This window comes from Bombina bombina, chromosome 6 (assembly GCF_027579735.1).
Source record: "Bombina bombina isolate aBomBom1 chromosome 6, aBomBom1.pri, whole genome shotgun sequence".
Lineage (NCBI taxonomy): Eukaryota > Metazoa > Chordata > Amphibia > Anura > Bombinatoridae > Bombina > Bombina bombina.
Genome location: NC_069504.1, coordinates 1057956814 through 1057983838, shown reverse-complemented (window position 1 = coordinate 1057983838; position 27025 = coordinate 1057956814). Strand labels below are relative to the sequence as shown.

The 27025-nt window shown below is 43.0% G+C and overlaps 1 protein-coding gene across 1 annotated transcript in view; it reads right to left on the bottom strand.

The window, feature by feature from the left end:
• Window positions 1-27025, bottom strand: part of LOC128664882 (chromatin remodeling regulator CECR2) — a 246728-nt gene that overhangs the window by 188219 nt on the left and 31484 nt on the right. Inside the window, exons 8-9 of the mRNA XM_053719678.1 lie at window positions 17804-17887; window positions 15869-16001 (exon numbers count right to left, since the gene is read on the bottom strand). Coding sequence (XP_053575653.1) covers window positions 15869-16001; window positions 17804-17887 — 217 coding nt within the window. The remainder of the gene's footprint in view (window positions 1-15868; window positions 16002-17803; window positions 17888-27025) is intronic.

The window sequence follows — 27025 nt, the reverse complement described above, 5'->3', positions numbered from 1 at the left end:
CTAATATGAAAGAAATGAATTTATCAGGTAAGTTCTTACATAAATTATGTTTTCTTTCATGTAATTAGCAAGAGTCCATGAGCTAGTGACGTATGGGATAATGACTACCCAAGATGTAGATCTTCCACGCAAGAGTCATTAGAGAGGGAGGGATAAAATAAAGACAGCCAAATCCGCTGAAAATAATCCACACCCAAAACAGTTTAAATCTTATAATGAAAAAAACTGAAATTATAAGCAGAAGAATCTAACTGAAACAGCTGCCTGAAGTACTTTTCTACCAAAAACTGCTTCAGAAGAAGAAAACACATCAAAATGGTAGAATTTAGTAAAAGTATGCAAAGAAGACCAAGTTGCTGCTTTGCAAATCTGATCAACCAAAGCCTGTACAAAACAATGAATATCAGGAAGACTAGCAATCTTTCTGTGGAAAAGAACAGAAAGAGCAGAGATTTGTCCTTTCAAGGAACTTGCAGACAAACCTTTATTTAAACCATCCTGAAGAAATTTCTAAAATTCTAGGAATTCTAAAAGAATGCCAAGAAAAATGATGAGAAGAACAACAAGAAATGTAAATCTTCCAGACTCGATAATATATCTTCCTAGATACAGATTTACGAGCCTGTAACATAGTATTAATTACTGAGTCAGAGAAACCTCCATGACTGAGAATCAAGCGTTCAATCTCCATACCTTCAAATTTAAGGATTTGAGATCCTGATGGAAAAAAGGACCTTGCGATAGAAGGTCTGGTCTTAATGGAAGAGTCCATGGTTGGCAAGTGGCCATCCGGACAAGATCTGCATACCAAAACCTGTGAGGCCATGCTGGAGCCACCAGCAGAACAAACGAGCACTCCTTTAGAATCTTGGAAATCACTCTTGGAAGGAGAACTAGAGGTGGAAAGATATAGGCAGGATGATACTTCCAAGGAAGTGACAATGCATCCACTGCCTCCGCCTGAGGATCCCTGGATCTGGACAGATACCTGGGAAGTTTCTTGTTTAGATGGGAAGCCATCAGATCTATTTCTGGAAGTCCCCACATTTGAACAATATGAAGAAATACCTCTGGGTGAAGAGACCATTCGCCCGGATGTAACGTTCGGCGACTGAGATAATCCGCTTCCCAATTGTCTATACCTGGGATATGAACCGCAGAAATTAGACAGGAGTTGGATTCCGCCCATACCAGTATTCGGGATACTTCTTTCATAGCCAGAGGACTGTGAGTCCCTCCTTGATGATTGACATATGCCACGGTTGTGACATTGTCCGTCTGAAAACAAATGAACGACTCTCTCTTTAGAAGAGGCCATGACTGAAGAGCTCTGAAAATTGCACGGAGTTCCAAAATGTTGATTGGTAATCTCACCTCCTGAGATTCCCAAACCCCTTGTGCTGTCAGAGACCCCCAAACAGCTCCCCAACCTGTCAGACTTGCATCTGATGAAATCACAGTCCAGGTCGGAAGAACAAAAGAAGCCCCCTGAACTAAACGATGGTGGTCTATCCACCACGTGAGAGAGTGTCGTACGATCGGTTTTAAAGATATTAATTGAGATATGCTTGTATAATCCCTGCACCACTGGTTCAGCATACAAAGCTGAAGAGGTCGCATGTGAAAACGAGCAAAGGGGATCGCGTCCGATGCAGCAGTCATAAGACCTAGAATTTCCATGCATAAGGCTACCGAAGGGAATGATCGACAAGCTGAAACCAATTTTAGACGTCTCTTGTCTGTCAGAGACAAAGTCATGGACACTGAATCTATCTGGAAACCTAAAAAGGTTACCCTTGTCTGAGGAATCAAAGAACTTTTTGGTAAATTGATCCTCCAACCATGTTTTTGAAGAAACAATACAAGTCGATTCGTATGAGATTCTGCTAAATGTAAAGACTGAGCAAGTACCAAGATATCGTCCAAATAAGGAAATACCACAATACCCTGTTCTCTGATTACAGACAGAAGGGCACCGAGAACCTTTGTAAAAATCCTTGGAGCTGTTGCTAGGCCAAACGGCAGAGCCACAAACTGGTAATGCTTGTCTAGGAAAGAGAATCTCAGAAATAGCATCAGGGACAGGAAAAACTTCTGGAATAACTACAGGAGATTTAAAAACCTTATTTAAACGTTAAGATTTAGTATCAAGAGGACCAGAATCCTCTATTTCTAATGCAATTAAGACTTCTTTAAGTAAAGAACGAATAAATTCCATTTATTCGGACCGGACACACCAATGTTGGAGAAATGAAGATTTATCAGCATCAATCTCTGAAACAGAATCCTCTGAACCAGAGGAATCAATATCAGAATCAGAATGATGATGTTCATTTAAAAATTCATCTGAAAAATGAGAAGTTTTAAAAGACCTTTTACGTTTACTAGAAGGAGGAATAACAGACATAGCCTTCTTAATGGATTTAGAAACAAAATCTCTTATGTTAACAGGAACACCCTGAGTATTAGATGTTGATCGAACAGCAACAGGTAATGTAACATTACTAAAGGAAATATTATCTGCATTAACAAGTTTGTCATGACATTCATTACAAACAGCTGGAGGAACAGATACCATAAGTTTACAGCAAATACACTTAGCTTTGGTAGATCCAGCATCAAGCAGCGATTTTCCAGAAGTATCTTCTGATTCAGGCTCAATCTGAGACATCTTGCAATATGTAAAAGAAAATACAACATATAAAGCAAAATTGATCAAATTCCTTAAATGACAGTTTCAGGAATGGGAAAAAATGCCAGTGAACAAGCTTCTAGCAACCAGAAGCAATAAACAATGAGACTTAAATAATGTGGAGACAATAATGACGCCCATATTTTTTGGCGCCAAAAAAAGACGCCCACATTATTTGGCGCCTAAATGCTTTTAGCGCCAAAAATGACGCCACATCCAGTAACGCCAACATTTTTGGCGCAAAAACGTCAAAAATGACGCAACTTCCGGCGACAAGTATGACGCCGGAAAAAATAAAGAAAAAATTTTTGCGCCAAAAAAGTCCGCGCCAAGAATGACGCAATAAAATGAAGCATTTTCAGCCCCCGCGAGCCTAACAGCCCACAGGGAAAAAAGTCAAATTTTAAGGTAAGAAAAACTGATTATTCAAATGCATTATCCCAAATAATGAAACTGACTGTCTGAAATAAGGAATATTGAACATCCTGAATCAAGGCAAATAAATGTTTAAACACAAATATTTAGAACTTTATATAAAAGTGCCCAACCGTAGCTTAGAGTGTCACAAAAATAAGACTTACTTACCCCAGGACACTCATCTACATGTAGTAGAAAGCCAAACCAGTACCGAAACGAGAATCAGTAGAGGTAATGGTATATAAGAGTATATCGTCGATCTGAAAAGGGAGGTAAGAGATGAATCTCTACGACCGATAACAGAGAACCTATGAAATAGACCCCGTAGAAGGAGATCATTGAATTCAAATAGGCAATACTCTCTTCACATCCCTCTGACATTCACTGCACGCTGAGAGGAAAACCGGGCTCCAACCTGCTGCGGAGCGCATATCAACGTAGAATCTAGCACAAACTTACTTCACCACCTCCATAGGAGGCAAAGTTTGTAAAACTGATTTGTGGGTGTGGTGAGGGGTGTATTTATAGGCATTTTGAGGTTTGGGAAACTTTGCCCCTCCTGGTAGGAATGTATATCCCATACGTCACTAGCTCATGGACTCTTACTAATTACATGAAAGAAAAGTATGCAGACATGTTGCAGCTTTGCAAATCTGCTCCAAAGTAGCATCTTTCAAAAACACACGTTGCAATTGCTCTTGAATAATAAACTGTAATATTCTTAGAAAGGTGAACTTCCCACCGTCAAGAAAGTTTGAATCCCCTTTTATGAGTTAAGAGGCGAACGCTACCTTTGTAGCTTTCTGCCCCTTACTAGATATAGTAGTTAAAAAAAAAAAAAAAAAAAAAAAAAATAAGTTTGTCTGAAATTTTAGTTGCTTGGCGATGGAACATCAAAGCATTTACTACAATCAGATGATGTAATATCTGCTACATAGAGTTAGCTGGATCTGAACACAATGAAGGAACAACTATCTATTCTCAACCATCTCCTATAAGGCCAAGAAAAAAAAAAAAACAGATGGGAGGGTTTTAAAGCTCTTGTATGGGTTCTTTACCTCCTAGTGGCAGGAAATATATCCCATTTGTCATGGAGGACTGGAGACCATTATTTTCCGAAATAAATAACTTTTTTTTAATTTTATTAGCATTTTGCTATGCAGTTATTAGTTTTAAACTCTTCTAAAGTTTACTCCATAAAAAACAGAATTTATGCTTACCTGATAAATTACTTTCTCCAACGGTGTGTCCGGTCCACGGCGTCATCCTTACTTGTGGGATATTCTCTTCCCCAACAGGAAATGGCAAAGAGCCCAGCAAAGCTGGTCATATGATCCCTCCTAGGCTCCGCCTACCCCAGTCATTCGACCGACTTACAGAAGGAAATATGCATAGGAGAAACCATATGATACCGTGGTGACTGTAGTTAGAGAAAATAATTCATCAGACCTGATTAAAAAAACCAGGGCGGGCCGTGGACCGGACACACCGTTGGAGAACGTAATTTATCAGGTAAGCATAAATTCTGTTTTCTCCAACATAGGTGTGTCCGGTCCACGGCGTCATCCTTACTTGTGGGAACCAATACCAAAGCTTTAGGACACGGATTAAGGGAGGGAGCAAATCAGGTCACCTAAATGGAAGGCACCACGGCTTGCAAAACCTCTCCCCCAAAAATAGCCTCTGAAGAAGCAAAAGTATCGAATTTGTAAAATTTGGCAAAAGTGTGCAGTGAAGACCAAGTCGCTGCCTTACATATCTGGTCAACAGAAGCCTCGTTCTTGAAGGCCCATGTGGAAGCCACAGCCCTAGTGGAGTGAGCTGTGATTCTTTCGGGAGGCTGCCGTCCGGCAGTCTCATAAGCCAAACGGATAATGCTTTTAAGCCAAAAGGAAAGAGGTAGAAGTTGCTTTTTGACCTCTCCTTTTACCAGAATAAACAACAAAGAAGAAGTTTGTCTGAAATCTTTAGTGGCCTCTAAATAGAATTTTAGAGCACGGACTACGTCCAAATTGTGTAACAAACGTTCCTTCTTTGAAACTGGATTCGGGCACAAAGAAGGTACAACTATCTCCTGGTTAATATTCTTGTTGGAAACAACTTTCGCAAGAAAACCAGGCTTAGTACGCAAAACCACCTTATCTGCATGGAACACCAGATAGGGCGGAGAACACTGCAGAGCAGATAACTCAGAAACTCTTCTAGCAGAAGAAATTGCAACCAAAAACAAAACTTTCCAAGATAATAACTTAATATCTACGGAATGTAAGGGTTCAAACGGAACCCCTTGAAGAACTGAAAGAACTAGATTAAGACTCCATGGAGGAGTCAAAGGTCTGTAAACAGGCTTGATTCTAACCAGAGCCTGAACAAACGCTTGAACGTCTGGCACAGCTGCCAGCCTTTTGTGAAGTAAAACAGATAACACAGAAATCTGTCCCTTCAGAGAACTTGCAGATAATCCCTTCTCCAAACCCTCTTGTAGAAAGGATAAAATCCTAGGAATTTTTATCTTGTTCCATGGGAATCCTTTAGATTCACACCAATAGATATATTTTTTCCATATCTTATGGTAAATTTTTCTAGTTACAGGCTTTCTAGCCTGAATCAGAGTATCTATTACAGAATCTGAAAACCCACGCTTTGATAAAATCAAGCATTCAATCTCCAAGCAGTCAGTTGGAGAGAAACCAGATTCGGATGTTCGAATGGACCTTGAACAAGAAGGTCCTGTCTCAAAGGTAGCTTCCATGGTGGAGCCGATGACATATTCACCAGGTCTGCATACCAAGTCCTGCGTGGCCACGCAGGAGCTATCAAGATCACCGAAGCCCTCTCCTGGTTGATCCTGGCTACCAGCCTGGGAATGAGAGGAAACGGTGGGAAAACATAAGCTAGGTTGAAGGTCCAAGGTGCTACTAGTGCATCTACTAGAGTCGCCTTGGGATCCCTGGATCTGGACCCGTAACAAGGAACCTTGAAGTTCTGACGAGACGCCATCAGATCCATGTCTGGAATGCCCCATAATTGCTTTATTTGGGCAAAGATTTCCGGGTGGAGTTCCCACTCCCCCGGATGGAATGTCTGACGACTCAGAAAATCCGCTTCCCAATTTTCCACTCCTGGGATGTGGATTGCAGACAAGTGGCAGGAGTGATCCTCCGCCCATTGAATTATCTTGGTCACTTCCTCCATCGTCGGAGACAAGTCTGTATAATCCCCATTCCACTGTCTGAGCATGTACAGTTGTAATGGTCTTAGATGAATTCGTGCAAAAGGAACTATGTCCATTGCTGCAACCATCAATCCTATTACTTCCATGCACTGCGCTATGGAAGGACGAAGAACAGAATGAAGAACTTGACAAGAGCTTAGAAGTTTTGATTTTCTGACCTCTGTCAGAAAAATCCTCATTTCTAAGGAGTCTATTATTGTTCCCAAGAAGGGAACTCTTGTTGACGGGGAAAGAGAACTTTTTTCTATGTTTACTTTCCATCCATGAGATCTGAGAAAGGCTAGGACGATGTCCGTATGAGCCTTTGCTTTTGACAGAGACGACGCTTGAATCAGGATGTCGTCCAAGTACGGTACTACTGCAATGCCCCTTGGTCTTAGAACCGCTAGAAGGGACCCTAGTACCTTTGTGAAAATCCTTGGAGCAGTGGCTAATCCAAATGGAAGTGCCACAAACTGGTAATGCTTGTCCAGAAAAGCGAACCTTAGGAACTGATGATGTTCCTTGTGGATAGGAATATGGAGGTACGCATCCTTTAAATCCACCGTGGTCATAAATTGGCCTTCCTGGATGGTAGGAAGGATTGTTCGAATGGTTTCCATTTTGAACGATGGAACCCTGAGAAATTTGTTTAGGATCTTGAGATCTAGAATAGGTCTGAATGTTCCCTCTTTTTTGGGAACTATGAACAGATTGGAGTAAAACCCCATCCCTTGTTCTCTTATTGGAACTGGATGAATTACTCCCATCCTTAACAGGTCTTCTACACAATGTAAGAATGCCTGTCTTTTTATTTGGTTTGAAGATAATTGAGACCTGTGGAACCTTCCCCTTGGGGGTAGTTCCTTGAATTCCAGGAGATAACCTTGAGAAACTATTTCTAGTGCCCAAGGATCCTGAACATCTCTTGCCCAGGCCTGAGCAAAGAGAGAAAGTCTGCCTCCCACCAGATCCGGTCCCGGATCGGGGGCCATCCCTTCATGCTGTTTTGGTAGCAGTGGCAGGCTTCTTGGCCTGCTTACCCTTGTTCCAGCCTTGCATCGGTCTCCAGGCTGGTTTGGGTTGAGAAGTATTACCCTCTTGCTTAGAGGATGTAGAAGTAGAGGCTGGTCCGTTTCTGCGAAAGGGACGAAAATTAGGCTTATTTCTAGCCTTAAAAGACCTATCCTGAGGAAGGGCGTGGCCCTTTCCTCCGGTAATGTCTGAAATAATCTCTTTCAAATCAGGACCAAACAGTGTTTTGCCCTTGAAAGGGATGTTAAGCAATTTTGTCTTGGAAGACACATCCGCTGACCAAGACTTTAGCCAGAGCGCTCTGCGCGCCACGATAGCAAACCCTGAATTTTTCGCCGCTAATCTCGCTAATTGCAAAGCGGCATCTAGAATAAAAGAGTTAGCCAATTTAAGTGCATGAACTCTGTCCATAACCTCCTCATACGAAGATTCTTTATTGAGCGACTTTTCTAGTTCTTCGAACCAGAAACACGCTGCCGTAGTGACAGGAACAATGCATGAAATTGGTTGAAGAAGGTAACCTTGCTGAACAAACATTTTTTTAAGCAAACCCTCTAATTTTTTATCCATAGGATCTTTAAAAGCACAACTATCTTCTATGGGAATAGTAGTGCGTTTGTTTAGAGTAGAGACCGCCCCCTCGACCTTAGGGACTGTCTGCCATAAGTCCTTTCTGGGGTCGACTATAGGAAATAATTTCTTAAATATAGGGGGAGGCACAAAAGGTATGCCGGGCCTTTCCCATTCCTTGTTTACTATGTCCGCCACCCGCTTGGGTATAGGAAAAACATCGGGGGGCACCGGAACCTCTAGGAACTTGTCCATCTTACATAATTTCTCTGGAATGACCAAATTGTCACAATCATCCAGAGTAGATAATACCTCCTTAAGCAGTGCGCGGAGATGTTCTAATTTAAATTTAAATGTTACAACATCAGGTTCAGCTTGTTGAGAAATTTTTCCTGAATCTGAAATTTCTCCCTCAGACAAAACCTCCCTCCTGGCCCCTTCAGCTTGGTGTGAGGGAATGTCAGAAGCGTTATCATCAGCGTCCTCTTGCTCTTCAGTGTTTAAAACAGAGCAATCGCGCTTTCTTTGATAAGTAGGCATTTTAGATAAAATATTTGCAATAGAATTATCCATAACAGCCGTTAATTGTTGCATAGTAATAAGTATTGGCGCACTAGATGTACTAGGGGCCTCTTGTGTGGGCAAAACTGGTGTAGACACAGAAGGGGGTGATGCAGTACCATGCTTACTCCCCTCATCTGAAGAATCATCTTGGGCACTATTATTATCTGTGGCATCATTGTCCCTACTTTGTTTGGACACCATGTCACAATTATCACATATATTTAAATGGGGAGACACATTGGCTTTCATACATATAGAACATCGTTTATCTGATGGTTCAGACATGTTAAACAGGCTTAAACTTGTCAACAAAGCACAAAAAACGTTTTAAAATAAAACCGTTACTGTCACTTTAAATTTTAAACAGAACACACTTTATTACTGAATAGTAAAGCCTTAAAAGTATTGCACACCAAATTTGAAAGCTTTAACCCTTAAAATAACGGAACCGGAGCCGTTTTTACATTTAACCCCTATACAGTCCCAGGAATCTGCTTTGCTGAGACCCAACCAAGCCCAGAGGGGAATACGATACCAAATGACGCCTTCTATAAGCTTTTTCAGTGGATCTTAGCTCCTCACACATGCATCTGCATGCCTTGCCTTCCAAAAACAACTGTGCATTAGTGGCGCGAAAATGAGGCTCTGCCTATGACTAGAGAAGGCCCCCATCTGAAAAAGGTGTCCATACAGTGCCTGCCGTTTTTTAACAACAATCCCCAAGATTATAATAACTATAAAGCGTTATAATCTGTCAAATATGCTTAGCAAGTAATCGTTTTAGCCCAGAAAAATGTCTACCAGTTTTTTAAGCCCTTATAAAGCCTTTATTCTTTTACTTAATCTAAGAAAATGGCTTACCGGTCCCCATAGGGAAAATGACAGCCTTCCAGCATTACCAAGTCGTGTTAGAAATGTGGCCATCATACCTCAGGCAGAAAAGTCTGCCAACTGCTTCCCCCAACTGAAGTTACTTCATCTCAACAGTCCTGTGTGGAAACAGCAATCGATTTTAGTAACGTTTGCTAAAATCATCTTCCTCTCACAAACAGAAATCTTCTTCTCTTTTCTGTTTCAGAGTAAATAGTACATACCAGCACTATTTTAAAATAACAAACACTTGATTGAAGAATAAAAACTACATTTAAACACCAAAAAACATAATTTATGCTTACCTGATAAATTCCTTTCTTCTGTTGTGTGATCAGTCCACGGGTCATCATTACTTCTGGGATATAACTCCTCCCCAACAGGAAATGCAAGAGGATTCACCCAGCAGAGCTGCATATAGCTCCTCCCCTCTACGTCACTCCCAGTCATTCGACCAAGAATCAACGAGAAAGGAGAAACCAAGGGTGAAGTGGTGACTGGAGTATAATTTAAAAAATATTTACCTGCCTTAAAAAAAACAGGGCGGGCCGTGGACTGATCACACAACAGAAGAAAGGAATTTATCAGGTAAGCATAAATTATGTTTTCTTCTGTTATGTGTGATCAGTCCACGGGTCATCATTACTTCTGGGATACCAATACCAAAGCAAAAGTACACGGATGACGGGAGGGATAGGCAGGCTCATTATACAGAAGGAACCACTGCCTGAAGAACCTTTCTCCCAAAAATAGCCTCCGAAGAAGCAAAAGTGTCAAATTTGTAAAATTTGGAAAAAGTATGAAGCGAAGACCAAGTTGCAGCCTTGCAAATCTGTTCAACAGAGGCCTCATTCTTAAAGGCCCAAGTGGAAGCCACAGCTCTAGTAGAATGAGCTGTAATTCTTTCAGGAGGCTGCTGTCCAGCAGTCTCATAGGCTAAACGAATTATGCTACGAAGCCAGAAGGAGAGAGAGGTAGCCGAAGCCTTATGACCTCTCCTCTGACCAGAGTACACGACAAACAGGGAAGACGTTTGTCGAAAATCCTTAGTTGCCTGCAAGTAGAACTTGAGGGCACGAACTACATCCAGATTGTGTAGAAGACGTTCCTTCTTTGAAGAAGGATTCGGGCACAGGGAAGGAACCACGATCTCTTGATTGATGTTCCTGTTAGTGACTACCTTAGGTAAGAACCCAGGTTTAGTACGCAGAACTACCTTATCTGAATGAAAAATCAAATAAGGAGAATCACAATGTAAAGCTGATAACTCAGAGACTCTCCGAGCCGAAGAAATAGCCATTAAAAATAACACTTTCCAAGATAACAACTTTATATCAATGGAATGAAGGGGTTCAAACGGAACTCCTTGTAGAACGTTAAGAACAAGGTTTAAACTCCATGGCGGAGCAACAGTTTTAAACACAGGCTTGATTCTAGCTAAAGCCTGACAAAAAACCTGGACGTCTGGATTTTCTGACAGACGCCTGTGCAACAAGATGGACAGAGCTGAGATCTGTCCCTTTAATGAACTAGCCGATAAACCCTTTTCTAAACCTTCTTGTAGAAAGGACAATATCCTAGGAATCCTAACCTTACTCCAGGAGTAACCTTTGGATTCGCACCAGTATAGGTATTTACGCCATATCTTATGGTAAATCCTTCTGGTAACAGGCTTCCTAGCCTGTATCAGGGTATCAATAACCGACTCAGAAAAACCACGTTTTGATAAAATCAAGCGTTCAATTTCCAAGCAGTCAGCTTCAGAGAAGTTAGATTTTGATGTTTGAATGGACCCTGTATCAGAAGGTCCTGTCTTAGAGGTAGAGACCAAGGCGGACAGGATGACATGTCCACTAGATCTGCATACCAAGTCCTGCGTGGCCATGCAGGCGCTATTAGAATCACTGATGCTCTCTCCTGTTTGATTTTGGCAATCAATCGAGGAAGCAGCGGGAAGGGTGGAAACACATAAGCCATCCCGAAGTTCCAAGGTGCTGTCAAAGCATCTATCAGAACCGCTCCCGGATCCCTGGATCTGGACCCGTAGCGAGGAAGTTTGGCGTTCTGGCGAGACGCCATGAGATCTATCTCTGGTTTGCCCCAACGTCGAAGTATTTGGGCAAAGACCTCCGGATGAAGTTCCCACTCCCCCGGATGAAAAGTCTGGCGACTCAAGAAATCCGCCTCCCAGTTCTCCACTCCCGGGATGTGGATTGCTGACAGGTGGCAAGAGTGAGACTCTGCCCAGCGAATTATCTTTGATACTTCCATCATTGCTAGGGAGCTTCTTGTCCCTCCTTGATGGTTGATGTAAGCTACAGTCGTGATGTTGTCCGACTGAAACCTGATGAACCCCCGAGTTTTTAACTGGGGCCAAGCCAGAAGGGCATTGAGAACTGCTCTCAATTCCAGAATGTTTATTGGTAGGAGACTTTCCTCCTGATTCCATTGTCCCTGAGCCTTCAGAGAATTCCAGACAGCGCCCCAACCTAGTAGGCTGGCGTCTGTTGTTACAATTGTCCAGTCCGGCCTGCTGAATGGCATCCCCCTGGACAGATGTGGCCGAGAAAGCCACCATAGAAGAGAGTTTCTGGTCTCTTGATCCAGATTCAGAGTAGGGGACAAGTCTGAGTAATCCCCATTCCACTGACTCAGCATGCACAATTGCAGCGGTCTGAGATGTAGACGTGCAAAGGGTACTATGTCCATTGCTGCTACCATTAAGCCGATCACCTCCATGCATTGAGCTACTGACGGGAGTTGAATGGAATGAAGGACACGGCATGCATTTAGAAGCTTTGTTAATCTGTCTTCTGTCAGATAAATCTTCATTTCTACAGAATCTATAAGAGTCCCCAAGAATGGAACTCTTGTGAGAGGAAAGAGAGAACTCTTCTTTTCGTTCACTTTCCATCCATGCGACCTTAGAAATGCCAGAACTAACTCTGTATGAGACTTGGCAGTTTGAAAGCTTGAAGCTTGTATCAGAATGTCGTCTAGGTACGGAGCTACCGAAATTCCTCGCGGTCTTAGTACCGCCAGAAGGGCACCCAGAACCTTTGTGAAGATTCTTGGAGCCGTAGCCAATCCGAATGGAAGAGCTACAAACTGGTAATGCCTGTCTAAGAAGGCAAACCTTAGATACCGGTAATGATCTTTGTGAATCGGTATGTGAAGGTAAGCATCCTTTAAATCCACTGTGGTCATGTACTGACCCTTTTGGATCATGGGTAAGATTGTCCGAATAGTTTCCATTTTGAACGATGGAACTCTTAGGAATTTGTTTAGGATCTTTAAATCCAAGATTGGCCTGAAAGTTCCCTCTTTTTTGGGAACCACAAACAGGTTTGAGTAAAACCCTTGTCCCTGTTCCGACCGCGGAACCGGATGGATCACTCCCATTAATAACAGATCTTGTACACAGCGTAGAAACGCTTCTTTCTTTATCTGGTTTGTTGACAACCTTGACAGATGAAATCTCCCTCTTGGGGGAGAGAATTTGAAGTCTAGAAGGTATCCCTGAGATATGATCTCTAGCGCCCAGGGATCCTGAACATCTCTTGCCCAAGCCTGGGCGAAGAGAGAGAGTCTGCCCCCCACTAGATCCGGTCCCGGATCGGGGGCCCTCGATTCATGCTGTCTTAGGGGCAGCAGCAGGTTTCCTGGCCTGCTTGCCCTTGTTCCAGGACTGGTTAGGTTTCCAGCCTTGTCTGTAACGAGCAACGGCTCCTTCCTGTCTTGGTGCAGTGGAAGTTGGTGCTGCTCCTGCTTTGAAATTCCGAAAGGGACGAAAATTAGACTGTCTAGCCTTAGCTTTGGCTTTGTCTTGAGGCAGGGCGTGGCCCTTACCTCCTGTAATGTCAGCGATAATTTCTTTCAAACCGGGCCCAAATAAAGTTTGCCCTTTGAAAGGTATATTAAGTAATTTGGACTTAGAAGTTACATCAGCTGACCAGGATTTTAGCCACAGCGCCCTACGTGCCTGAATGGCGAATCCTGAGTTCTTAGCCGTAAGTTTGGTTAAATGTACTACGGCCTCCGAAATGAATGAATTAGCTAGTTTAAGGACTCTAAGCCTGTCCGTAATGTCGTCCAGCGTAGCTGAACTAAGGTTCTCTTCCAGAGACTCCATCCAAAATGCTGCCGCAGCCGTAATCGGCGCGATGCATGCAAGGGGTTGCAATATAAAACCTTGTTGAACAAACATTTTCTTAAGGTAACCCTCTAATTTTTTATCCATTGGATCTGAAAAAGCACAGCTATCCTCCACCGGGATAGTGGTACGCTTAGCTAAAGTAGAAACTGCTCCCTCCACCTTAGGGACCGTTTGCCATAAGTCCCGTGTGGTGGCGTCTATTGGAAACATCTTTCTAAATATTGGAGGGGGTGAGAACGGCACACCGGGTCTATCCCACTCCTTAGTAACAATTTCAGTTAGTCTCTTAGGTATAGGAAAAACGTCAGTACTCGCCGGTACCGCAAAGTATTTATCCAACCTACACAATTTCTCTGGTATTGCAACAGTGTTACAATCATTAAGAGCCGCTAAAACCTCCCCTAGTAATACACGGAGGTTCTCCAATTTAAATTTAAAATTTGAAATATCTGAATCCAATCTGTTTGGATCAGAACCGTCACCCACAGAATGAAGCTCTCCGTCCTCATGCTCTGCAAGCTGTGACGCAGTATCAGACATGGCTCTAGTATTATCAGCGCACTCTGTTCTCACCCCAGAGTGATCACGCTTGCCCCTTAGTTCTGGTAATTTAGCCAAAACTTCAGTCATAACAGTAGCCATATCTTGTAATGTTATCTGTAATGGCCGCCCAGATGTACTAGGCGTCACAATATCACGCACCTCCCGGGCGGGAGATGCAGGTACTGACACGTGAGGCGAGTTAGACGGCATAACTCTCCCCTCGCTGTTTGGTGAAATTTGTTCAATTTGTACAGATTGGCTTTTATTTAAAGTAGCATCAATACAGTTAGTACATAAATTTCTATTGGGCTCCACCTTGGCATTGGAACAAATGACACAGGTATCTTCCTCTGAATCAGACATGTTTAACACACTAGCAAATAAACTTGCAACTTGGTTACAATCTTATTTAATAAAAACGTACTGTGCCTCAAAGAAGCACTAAACGATTAAATGACAGTTGAAATAATGAACTGAAAAACTGTTATAGCATTAATCCTTGAAAACAACACAACTTTTAGCAAAGGTTTGTTCCCATTAGTAAAGTAACAATAATTAAATTTGAAACGTAAAAATAAGAGAGCAACGTTTTTAATCACAGTCAATATATAAGTCTCACAGCTCTGCTGAGAGAATCTACCTCCCTTCAAAGAAGTTTGAAGACCCCTGAGTTCTGTTAGAGATGAACCGGATCATGCAGGAAATACAAGAGTAACTGACTGGAAATTTTTGATGCGTAGCAAAGAGCGCCAAAAACGGCCCCTCCCCCTCACACACAGCAGTGAGAGAGAAACGAAACTGTCACAATTAAAACAAGCAACTGCCAAGTGGAAAAATAATGCCCAAACATTTATTCACTCAGTACCTCAGAAAATGCAAACGATTCTACATTCCAGCAAAAACGTTTAACATAATAAATACCTATTAAAAGGTTTAATGTACTTTTTACAGAGTAATTCCAGTGAAGTACCATCCCCAGAATACTGAAGTGTAGAGTATACATACATGTCATTATAACGGTATGGCAGGATTTTCTCATCAATTCCATTCAGAAAATAAAAACTGCTACATACCTCAATGCAGATTCATCTGCCCGCTGTCCCCTGATCTGAAGCTTTTACCTCCCTCAGATGGCCGAGAAACAGCAATATGATCTTAACTACTCCGGTTAAAATCATAGTAAAAAACTCTGGTAGATTCTTCTTCAAACTCTGCCAGAGAGGCAATAACACGCTCCGGTGCTATTGTAAAATAACAAACTTTTGATTGAAGTTATAAAAACTAAGTATAATCACCATAGTCCTCTCACACATCCTATCTAGTCGTTGGGTGCAAGAGAATGACTGGGAGTGACGTAGAGGGGAGGAGCTATATGCAGCTCTGCTGGGTGAATCCTCTTGCATTTCCTGTTGGGGAGGAGTTATATCCCAGAAGTAATGATGACCCGTGGACTGATCACACATAACAGAAGAAAACTCTTAGCCATCTCCGTGGAGATGTTGCCTGTGCAACGGCAAAGAGAATGACTGGGGTAGGCGGAGCCTAGGAGGGATCATATGACCAGCTTTGCTGGGCTCTTTGCCATTTCCTGTTGGGGAAGAGAATATCCCACAAGTAAGGATGACGCCGTGGACCGGACACACCTATGTTGGAGAAACTTTTTTTTTTAATCTTTTCCTTGCTGTGCCCCATTAGGGACAGTTATGAACTGATGCACATATCAACCAATCACTGCACAGCATGTTGGAAAAACCAGGGTTATATATTCTATGGAATGCATTAAGATTTACACATGCGTCCTGCTCACCTTCTACGGATTTCACCTTCTCTGCCATGGCTCGCCTCCTCTCTTCCTTCTTCACAAGCTCCTGATCCTTCCTGTGCACAGCAAGCAGCTGCCTCTCTCCTTCCTCCTCAGGGCTTCTTGTATCCTCCTGTTCCTATTGTGCACAGCAAGTGTCTTAATAAAACTATTCACTGTGTGAGCGGCCTATTGTACTAATGCATTCTAAATTATGTCAGTGCCGTAATATACAGTAATTATATTAAAAGGGGTATCCCTACAAGACAAATGTCATTTAAAAAGACTAATTTTCTCAATATGATCAGATTGTCTTCAAACTTCCTACACTAAATTTCTCCACCTGAAAAATCTGAAAGTTTCTTAATTAAGAGACTTCTTTGCCTAAAATGATATAAAAATACAAAAAGCAGATGCTCTAATGCTGGTTATATACAATCCATGATAATATGCTCTGTGTTTAACCCCTGAAAGAGAGTTAAACACATCATTCAAGTTTGCTCCAGAGCAGCAATGTACCACTGGAACCTAGTTGGACACAGGAGAGCCAATTACAAGAGACCGCTTTACTTACTTAGCCACCAGCGGCATCCCAGTAACATAGAAACATAGATATTGACGGCAGATAAGAGCCATAGGCCCAGCAAGTCTGCCCGACCTTACCTAACAGTATAAACTTATCTAGTTTGTAGGATAGCCCTATGCTTGTCCCATGCATTTTTAAAGTCCCCCACAGTGTTTGTTGCTACTACCTCTTGAGGAAGTTTATTCCATAAATCAATCACTCTTTCTGTAAAGAAGTGCTTCCTCAAATTACTTCTGAATCTACTACCCTTTAGCTTGAGCTCATGACCCCTTGTTCTTGAATTTTCCATTTTATGTAAAATACCCACAGCCTCAGTTTTACTAAACCCTTTAATGTACTTGAAAGTTGCTATCATATCACCTCTTTCCCTTCTCTCCTCTAAGCTATACATATTTAGGTCATTGAGCCTATCCTGGTAAGTTTTATTTTTTAGACCATGTACCATTTTGGTAGCCCTCCTTTGCACAGATTCAAGTTTGTTAATATCCTTCTGAAGATATGGTCTCCAGAACTGCACACAATACTCAAGATGAGGCCTAACTAATGATCTATAAAGTGGCATAAGAACCTTACTATTTCTGCTGCAAATACCTCTACCAATACATCCAAGCATTCTGCTAGCCTTACTCGCTGCATTACTACATTGTTTACTAAGTTTTAAATCATCTGAAATAATAATTCCCAAGTCCTGTTCCTCTTCTGTAACAGTCAGTAAAGTGTCATTGAGTCTGTAATTAACATTTGGATTTTTCTTCCCTAAATGCATTATTTTACACTTTGCTGTGTTAAACTTTAGACCCCAGTCATTTGTCCAATCCTCCAATTGTTGTATATCACTTCTCATTTTGTCTACCCCCCCTGGAACATCCACTCTGTTGCAAATTTTTGTATCATCTGCAAAGAGACATACTTTCCCCTGTAGCCCTTTGCTGATATCGCAGATAAATATGTTAAACAAAACAGGCCCCAGAACTGACCCCTGAGGAACACCACTAGTAACAGCCCCCTCTACTGAATGAACTCCATTTACTAAGACATTGCTGTTCTGGAACTAAGGATAAATGTGAAATTACACAACTAAATTGAGAGCATTTGCTTTTTGCACTTTTATCTGTACCTTTTACACAACAGTTATGTTCGTATGGGGGGGGGGGGGGAGAGAGATCTTTGTAATAAATTAATTAGTTTCCGTCTCTGGGTCATAGAAAGAGGGAGGCACTAATAAAAAGGCAGATCATACAAGAAAGTTCTCATTTACAACCACTAGGGTTCACACTGACAACATGCTGTACATAGGAGTATACAATACAGGAGCAAAACGATACTACTAGGGACTAGAGTTCCAACATCCTCACCTCTTGTCTAATCTTTTTGAAGCTTGAACGGTCAGAAAATCTCTTAGAAGCAAACTCGGCCTGTTCCTTCTGTATCCTTGTCTCCTATATTTAACAATGGGGAAAAATGTCAGCAAAATAAATCCAGACTCTACTCCAGCCTAGCAAGGTCCTGCCCTAAAAAGAAGGCATACAAGATACTAAGATGTACATTTTATAGGTAGGTGTAGAACAGTAAGAAAAGCCAACTCCTTGCTTATAAAAGACTCATCAGAACAGTTATTTTAAAATGACCTGTGACAAGAACTTAAAGGGACATGTGTGTTAAAAATAGGAACTAAACTCAGATGGAGAAGACTTTTTTCAATTTATGGTTACCAAATTTACTTTGTTCATTTGTTGAGAAGCACATCTAGGGGGGAATGATGATGATATTGACTGACCAGATATGCTCAGCTACGCCCCCAGTAGTGCATTACTGCTCTGGAGCCGACTTTAACAATGTGTTTAACCCATTTGCGGAGTTAAAAACACAGTAGATGCAAGCAATATAGTGCAATTATAAGATGCTCTAACACAATAGAACATTTTTTTCTTCATTTTTTTTTAATTGCACTACTGGGAGCTAGCTGAAGATATCTGGTGCGCCAATCATGAGAAAAACATGTGTAGCCACCAATCACCAGCGAGCTCCCAGTAGTGCATTGCTGCTGCTGAAGTTATGTAAAATATACTTTTCAACAAAGGTTACCACGAGAACTAAGTAAATGTGTTGAGAGTCGAATTTAACAAAACACTACATTCTGAATCATGAAAACAAATTATACTTAACAGATATTTAATTTCCTTCTGTATAAGGAGAGTCCACGGCTTCATTCCTTACTGTTGGGAAATACTGAACCTGGCCACCAGGAAGAGGCAAGGACACCCCAGCCAAAGGCTTAAATACCTCTCCCACTTCCCCCATCCCTCAGTCATTCTGCCGAGGGAACAAATAACAGTAGAAGAAATATCAGGGTATAAAAGGTGCCAGGAGAAAACACCAAATTTAGGGGTCCACCCATCGGAGAAACACGGGCGGGAGCCGTGGACTCTCCTTATACAGAAGGGAATTATCTGGTAAGCATAATTTATGTTTTCCTTCTTAATATAAGGAGAGTACACAGTTTCATTCCTTACTGTTGGGAAACTTATACCCAAGCTCTAGAGGACACAATGATAACGGGAGGGAGAATCAAAAACCTCAAATTTGTAGAATTTAGAAAAAGTGTGTAAGGAAGACCAGGTAGCAGTTTTGCAAATCTGCTCCATAGAGACCACATTCTTAAAGGCCCAAGAGGAAGCCACTGCTCTAGTAGAATGAGCCGTAATCCTCTGATGTCTATGTCCCGCAGTTTCATAGGCTAAGCGGATAAGACTCCTCAACCAAAAAGATAAGGAAGTCGAAGAGACCTTTTGACCCTTACGCTTTCCAGAATATGACACAAACAAGGAAGAAGTTTGTCTAAAATCCTTGCTAGATTGAAAAGAAAACTTCAAAGCACGAACCACGTCCAAATTATGATGTAAACGTTCCTTCGAAGAAGAAGGATTAGGACACAAAGAAGGGACCACAATCTCTTGATTCAGGTTACGGTCTGACAACTTTAGGGAGAAACCCTAAACTTAGTACGTAGGACAGCCTTATAGGAATGGAACACCAGATAAGGAGGCTCACATTCCAAGGCAGCAATTTCAGATACTCTGCGCGCAGAGGCAATAGCCAGTAGAATGAGAACTTTCCAGGACAACAATTTAACATAAAATTTCATGCATAGGTACAAACGGAGCCCCTTGTAAAACTTTAAGAACCAAATTCAGACTCCAAGGTGGAGCCGAAGATCTGAACACAGGTCTGATCCTAATCAGAGACCTAACAAAAAAGACTGAACATCTGGAAGCTCAGAGAGCCTCTTGTGCAGTAAAACAGACAAGGCCGAAATCTGTCCCCTCAAGAAACTGGCCGAAAGACCCTTTTCTCCATACCATCCTGGAGAAACAGCAGAATCCTGGCAACCTTAACTTTATGCCAAGGAAAACCACGCTCTTCACACCTTATGATAGATGTGACGAGTAACTGGCTTACGAGCTTGGATGAGAGTATCAATAACTCTCTTGGCTAGGACTAAGCGTTCAATCTCCACACAGTCAGCCTCAGAGAATCTAGATATTGATAAACAAAAAGGACCTTGCTCAAGCAGATCCCTGCGACAAGGTAACTTCCATGGAGGAGAAGATGACATCCTCACTAGGTCCGCGAACCACATCCTTCAGGGCCACGATTGAGCAATCAGTATTACTGACGCCTGCTCCTGCTTGATGCGGGCCACAACTCGGGGAAGGAGTAGTAATGGCGGGAAAAGGTAGATTAGATTGAACCCCCAAGGAACCGCTAATGCATCTATTAGCTCCGCATGAGGATCCCTGTACCCCGACTCATATCTGGGTAGTTTGATATTCAGACGAGATGCCATGAGATCTATCTCTGGCATCCTCCACCTGTAGCATATCTCCGCAAACACTTCGGGATGGAGAGACCATTCCCCCGGATGAAAGGATTGTCTGCTGAAAAAATCAGCTTCCTAGTTGTCCACACCGGAATGTGGTTTGCTGACAGCGAACAGCTGTGGGCCTCTGCCCACTCCAGAATCCGAGATACTTCCCTCATTGCTAGGGAGCTTCTCGTCCTTCCCTGATGGTTGATGTAAGCCACCAAGGTTATATTGTCTGATTGGAATCTGATAACCCGGGACGAACCCAGAAGAGGCCAAGCCTTCAGAGCATTGTAGATTGCTCGGATCTCCAAAATGTTGATCGGGAGGGAGCGTTCCTCCTTAGACCACAGGACCTGTGACTTTTTGGCACCGCAAACAGCTCTCCATCCTGAGAGGCTCGCGTCCGTAGTCACAATCTCCCAGGATGGTCTGAGAAAGGATGTCCCTCGGGACAGATGATCTGGACAAAGCCACCAAGAGAGCGATTCTCTCGACCGGTTGTCCAGGGAAATCTGTTGAGACAGATCCGAAAGACAGCCGTTCCACTGCCTCAGCATGCACAGCTGTAGCAGTCTGAGACGGAACCTGGCAAAAGGAATTATGTCCATGCTGGACACCATGAGACCAATTACCTCCATACACTCAGCCACAGATGGCCTTAAGGAGGTCCGGAGGGCAAGACATGCCGAAGCTAGCTTGCACCATCTCTGGTCTGTTAGAAATATCCTCATGGATATTGAATCTATTATAGTACCCAGGAATTCTACCCTGGTGCTTGGAATAAGAACTCTTCCATCCATATGATCGAAGAAGAGAGATACCGAATGGTCCTCTGCTAGACGAAAGGATGGTGCTTGAACCAGAATGTCGTCCAAGTAGGGAGCAACTGATATATCTTGGGTTCTGGCGACAGCCAGGAGAGCTCCTAGAAACTTTGTAAAGATTCTTGGGACAAAACGAAGTGCAATGAACTGGAAGTGCAAGGAACGCAAACCTTAGGAACCGGAAGTGGTCCCTGTGGATTGGAACGTGAAGGTAGGCATCCTTCAGATCTATAGTGGTCATGAACTGTCCTTCCTGAACTAAAGGAAGAATGGACCTTATTGTCTCCATCTTGAATGAGGGGACGTTTAGAATTTTTTTTAAGCACTTTAGGTCCAGAATTGGGCGGAAAGTTCCCTCTTTCTTTGGGACCACAAACAGGTTTGAGTAGTATCCCAAACCTCTTTCTGCAATAGGAACCGGGACAATGACCCCCAAGGAGGACAGATCCCGCACGCAGCACAGAAAGGCTTCCCTCTTTTCTGGTTTTAAAGTCAGGCTTGAGAGGAGAAATCTGCCCTTGGATGGATGAAATTTGAAACCTGTCTTGTATCCCTGAGCTATGACCTCCAGGACCCACAGATCCTGCACATCCCTGGACAAAGCGTCTGAAAACAGCGACAGTCTGACCCCTACACGGCCCGGCTGTGGATCGGGGGCCACCCATTCATACTGACTTGTTATCTGCAGGCTTTTTGTTATGCTTGGATTTATTCCAAGATTGAGTCGGCTTCCAAGTGCTCTTGGTTTGCTTGGGTTTAGAGGAGGACTGCCGAGGTTGGAATTTTTCAGAACTAAAAAGGAAAAAAAATTAGAACCTTGTCCCTTAGACTTGTTCTTTTTATCCTGCGTTAGGAAGGCACCCTTGCCCCCTGTAACCGTGGAATTAATGGAGTCCAGGCCTGGACCAAATAAAATGTTTCCTTTAAAGGAGAGGGAAAAAAAGTCTAGATTTAGAAGTCATGTCCGCAGACCAGGACTTCAGCCAGAGCGCCCGACGCTTATGCACTGAGAATCCATCGATTTTAGCATTCAGGCTAATAATCTGCATGTTTGCATCACAGATAAACGAATTAGCAATTCTTAAAGCTTTAATTTTGTCTTGGATAACGTCAAGGGGACCCTCCACCTCAATCAATTCCGTTAAGGAGTCGCACCAGTAGGCTGCAGCTCCCTCAACCAAGGCAACAGCTGCTGCCGGTTGAAATAAATATCCAGTACACAAGCATTTTTCTGAAAAAAAATTCCAGCTTTTTATTTAATCGCCTCTCTTAAGGACGAGCTATTCTCAAGAGGGATAGTAGTACGCTTCGCTAAAGTGGAGATAGCACCATCTACCTAAGGGACTGAACACCACAACTTCATCTGCCTTTAATTTTTTAAAGGCAGACGAAGGGGAAAAGGAATATCCAATTCTATCCCATTTGTTTTTAAGAATATTCGCCATTTTTACAGGGACAGGAAAAGTTAGCGGGGCTACCCTGTCCTCGTACACTGTCTAATTTAGGGATCAAAGGTTCTTCAGGCAACTTGGCCTCTGGAACCTCCAATGTCGACCTCTGGAACCTCCTTTAGAATAAAACGTAGGTGTTCAATTTTAAATCTAAAGGCTGGCTCCTCCGCAGCCAGAGGCCTAGAGGAAGCAGACGCAGATCCAGAAATTTTACCCTCTGACGACTGTGTGACCCACTCCTGGGATACTTGAAAGGCAGACAAATCAAGCAAATCACTGGATGTCCCCTGGACAGGAGAGCTATGTTTAACCTTTCACTTGCACTTAGCAGTGCGAGGTAGAGCACTAAGGGTCTCAGAAACCGCCGTTTGTAACTGCACAGTAAAGTCTGATGGTAAAAGGCTCCCTCCAGACGGAGGATCAGGCGTGCTACGGGAAGCTGCATGCGACAATGAAAATGATTGATGGGTATGCACCTCACGGGACAGCGAGTCCCCAGAGGTGGACAGCTCAGTCGTACTAAAAGGGTTAACCATCTTAGACACCTTCTTATAACCTTGTTGATGCATATGAAACATAGTTGAGAGGGCGCGCACACCAAGGCCTCCTCACAATATAGACAGGTATTACTATTAGGAATAGAGGGAGTACCCTCCAGCATACCCGGATCCTCCACAGCTTGCAGTAGGATACAAATAAATGCACTTTTTATTTCTCACAAAAACGGCACCTTTATACCCCCAATGACTGGGGCACTCACCACCCTCCTAGACCCAGGCAACCAGAGAAGAAGCGCCCCCTCCGACGGCTAGTTCAGTCAGGAAAGAGAAAACTAAAGTGTGACCACACCCGGTCACGTGGTGTGCAAGACAGGACTGCCCCCTGCTATGATAAAAAGCGCACCAAGCTACAAGCTGTGAAGCATTCAAAGTGAAAGTAAAACACCTGTATGATCCGTTACAGTATAACAGTCTATGAGCCCAAATAAATCTCACACAAAGCAGCATAAATCAAAGAGAACACATTGATTAATCCCCACTGTTCAATAACCTCCCTCAGGAGATATTAACCCATGAGTCTATAATGATAAAAGAAGTCACACTGTAACCCTGTCTTCAGCAATTTCAACATAAGTAAAAATTGAAACAATCTTACCAGAATCCATGCTGTGGAACAGAAACACAGCCTCTCAAGTGTGACGGTCTTGTAGCATCGCTCCTAACATGGACTTGAGTGAAGAAAGCAGACAGTGAAACTCGTCAACACTGATTGCTTAAGGAGCTGTTAGCAGGCAGTCTGGATGGGTTCACAGAAAGACTCTCCCTGCATCTCCAGACTAACTTTCGTCAATGCTCTCACTGAGAGGCTGACAAGACTACTTAAAAACTCCAGTTCCATAACAAAAGGCATATATCCCCTCCTGAGGAACAACTCTGAAATCTTCTGACACGTGTCTGCCATCCTCCTGTGACGAAAGGCAAAGAATGACTGGGGGATGGGGAAGTGGGAGAGGTATTTAAGCCTTTGGCTGGGGTGTCTTTGCCTCCTCCTGGTGGCTAAGTTCAGTATTTCCCAACAGTAAGGAATGAAGCCGTGGACTCTCCTTATATTAAGAAAGATTAATTTTTACATTCATGTCCTTGTAACTTAACAGCCACCTGTTTTTTCATATGCAGAGCAAGGTGAATTGTATAACTAACCATGCTCATCAACATAAATCAAAATAAAGTTAAAGTGTCAGTAAACCTTAAAAAACAGAATTTATGTTTACCTGATAAATTACTTTCTCCAACGGTGTGTCCGGTCCACGGCGTCATCCTTACTTGTGGGATATTCTCTTCCCCAACAGGAAATGGCAAAGAGCCCAGCAAAGCTGGTCACATGATCCCTCCTAGGCTCCGCCTTCCCCAGTCATTCGACCGACGTAAAGGAGGAATATTTGCATAGGAGAAATCATATGATACCGTGGTGACTGTAGTTAAAGAAAATAAATTATCAGACCTGATTAAAAAACCAGGGCGGGCCGTGGACCGGACACACCGTTGGAGAAAGTAATTTATCAGGTAAACATAAATTCTGTTTTCTCCAACATAGGTGTGTCCGGTCCACGGCGTCATCCTTACTTGTGGGAACCAATACCAAAGCTTTAGGACACGGATGAAGGGAGGGAGCAAATCAGGTCACCTAGATGGAAGGCACCACGGCTTGCAAAACCTTTCTCCCAAAAATAGCCTCAGAAGAAGCAAAAGTATCAAATTTGTAAAATTTAGTAAAAGTGTGCAGTGAAGACCAAGTCGCTGCCTTACATATCTGATCAACAGAAGCCTCGTTCTTGAAGGCCCATGTGGAAGCCACAGCCCTAGTGGAATGAGCTGTGATTCTTTCAGGAGGCTGCCGTCCGGCAGTCTCGTAAGCCAATCTGATGATGCTTTTAAGCCAAAAGGAGAGAGAGGTAGAAGTTGCTTTTTGACCTCTCCTTTTACCAGAACAAACAACAAACAAGGAAGATGTTTGTCTAAAATCCTTTGTAGCATCTAAATAGAATTTTAAAGCACGAGCTACATCCAAATTGTGCAACAAACGTTCCTTCTTTGAAACTGGATTCGGACACAAAGAAGGCACGACTATCTCCTGGTTAATGTTTTTGTTAGAAACAACTTTCGGAAGAAAACCAGGTTTAGAACGCAAAACCACCTTATCTGCATGGAACACCAGATAAGGAGGAGAACACTGCAGAGCAGATAATTCTGAAACTCTTCTAGCAGAAGAAATTGCAACCAAAAACAAAACTTTCCAAGATAATAACTTAATATCAACGGAATGTAAGGGTTCAAACGGAACCCCCTGAAGAACTGAAAGAACTAAATTGAGACTCCAAGGAGGAGTCAAAGGTTTGTAAACAGGCTTGATTCTAACCAGAGCCTGAACAAAGGCTTGAACATCTGGCACAGCTGCCAGCTTTTTGTGAAGTAACACAGACAAGGCAGAAATCTGTCCCTTCAAGGAACCTTCTTGAAGAAAGGATAGAATCTTAGGAACTTTTATCTTGTCCCAAGGGAATCCTTTAGATTCACACCAACAGATATATTTTTTCCATATTTTGTGGTAGATTTTTCTAGTTACAGGCTTTCTGGCCTGAACAAGAGTATCAATGACAGAATCTGAGAACCCTCGCTTTGATAAGATCAAACGTTCAATCTCCAGGCAGTCAGTTGGAGTCAGACCAGATTCGGATGTTCGAACGGACCTTGAACAAGAAGGTCCCGTCTCAAAGGTAGCTTCCATGGTGGAGCCGATGACATATTCACCAGGTCTGCATACCAAGTCCTGCGTGGCCACGCAGGAGCTATCAAGATCACCGATGCCCTCTCCTGATTGATCCTGGCTACCAGCCTGGGGATGAGAGGAAACGGCGGGAATACATAAGCTAGTTTGAAGGTCCAAGGTGCTACTAGTGCATCTACTAGAGTCGCCTTGGGATCTGGATCTGGACCCGTAGCAAGGAACCTTGAAGTTCTGACGAGAGGCCATCAGATCCATGTCTGGAATGCCCCACAACTGAGTAATTTGGGCAAAGATTTCCGGATGGAGTTCCCACTCCCCCGGATGAAATGTCTGACGACTCAGAAAATCAGCTTCCCAATTTTCCACTCCTGGGATGTGGATTGCAGACAAGTGGCAGGAGTGAGTCTCCGCCCATTGAATGATTTTGGTCACTTCTTCCATCGCCAGGGAACTCCTTGTTCCCCCCTGATGGTTGATGTATGCAACAGTCGTCATGTTGTCTGATTGAAACCGTATGAATTTGGCCTTTGCTAGCTGAGGCCAAGCCTTGAGAGCATTGAATATCGCTCTCAGTTCCAGAATATTTATCGGGAGAAGAGATTCTTCCCGAGACCAAAGACCCTGAGCTTTCAGGGGTCCCCAGACCGCGCCCCAGCCCACCAGACTGGCGTCGGTCGTGACAATGACCCACTCTGGTCTGCGGAAGCTCGTCCCCTGTGACAGGTTGTCCAGGGACAGCCACCAACGGAGTGAATCTCTGGTCCTCTGATCTACTTGTATCGTCGGAGACAAGTCTGTATAATCCCCATTCCACTGACTGAGCATGCACAGTTGTAATGGTCTTAGATGAATTCGCGCAAAAGGAACTATGTCCATTGCCGCTACCATCAAACCTATTACTTCCATGCACTGCGCTATGGAAGGAAGAGGAACAGAATGAAGTACTTGACAAGAGTTTAGAAGTTTTGATTTTCTGGCCTCTGTCAGAAAAATCCTCATTTCTAAGGAGTCTATTATTGTTCCCAAGAAGGGAACCCTTGTTGACGGAGATAGAGAACTTTTTTCTACGTTCACTTTCCACCCGTGAGATCTGAGAAAGGCCAGGACAATGTCCGTGTGAGCCTTTGCTTGTGGAAGGGACGACGCTTG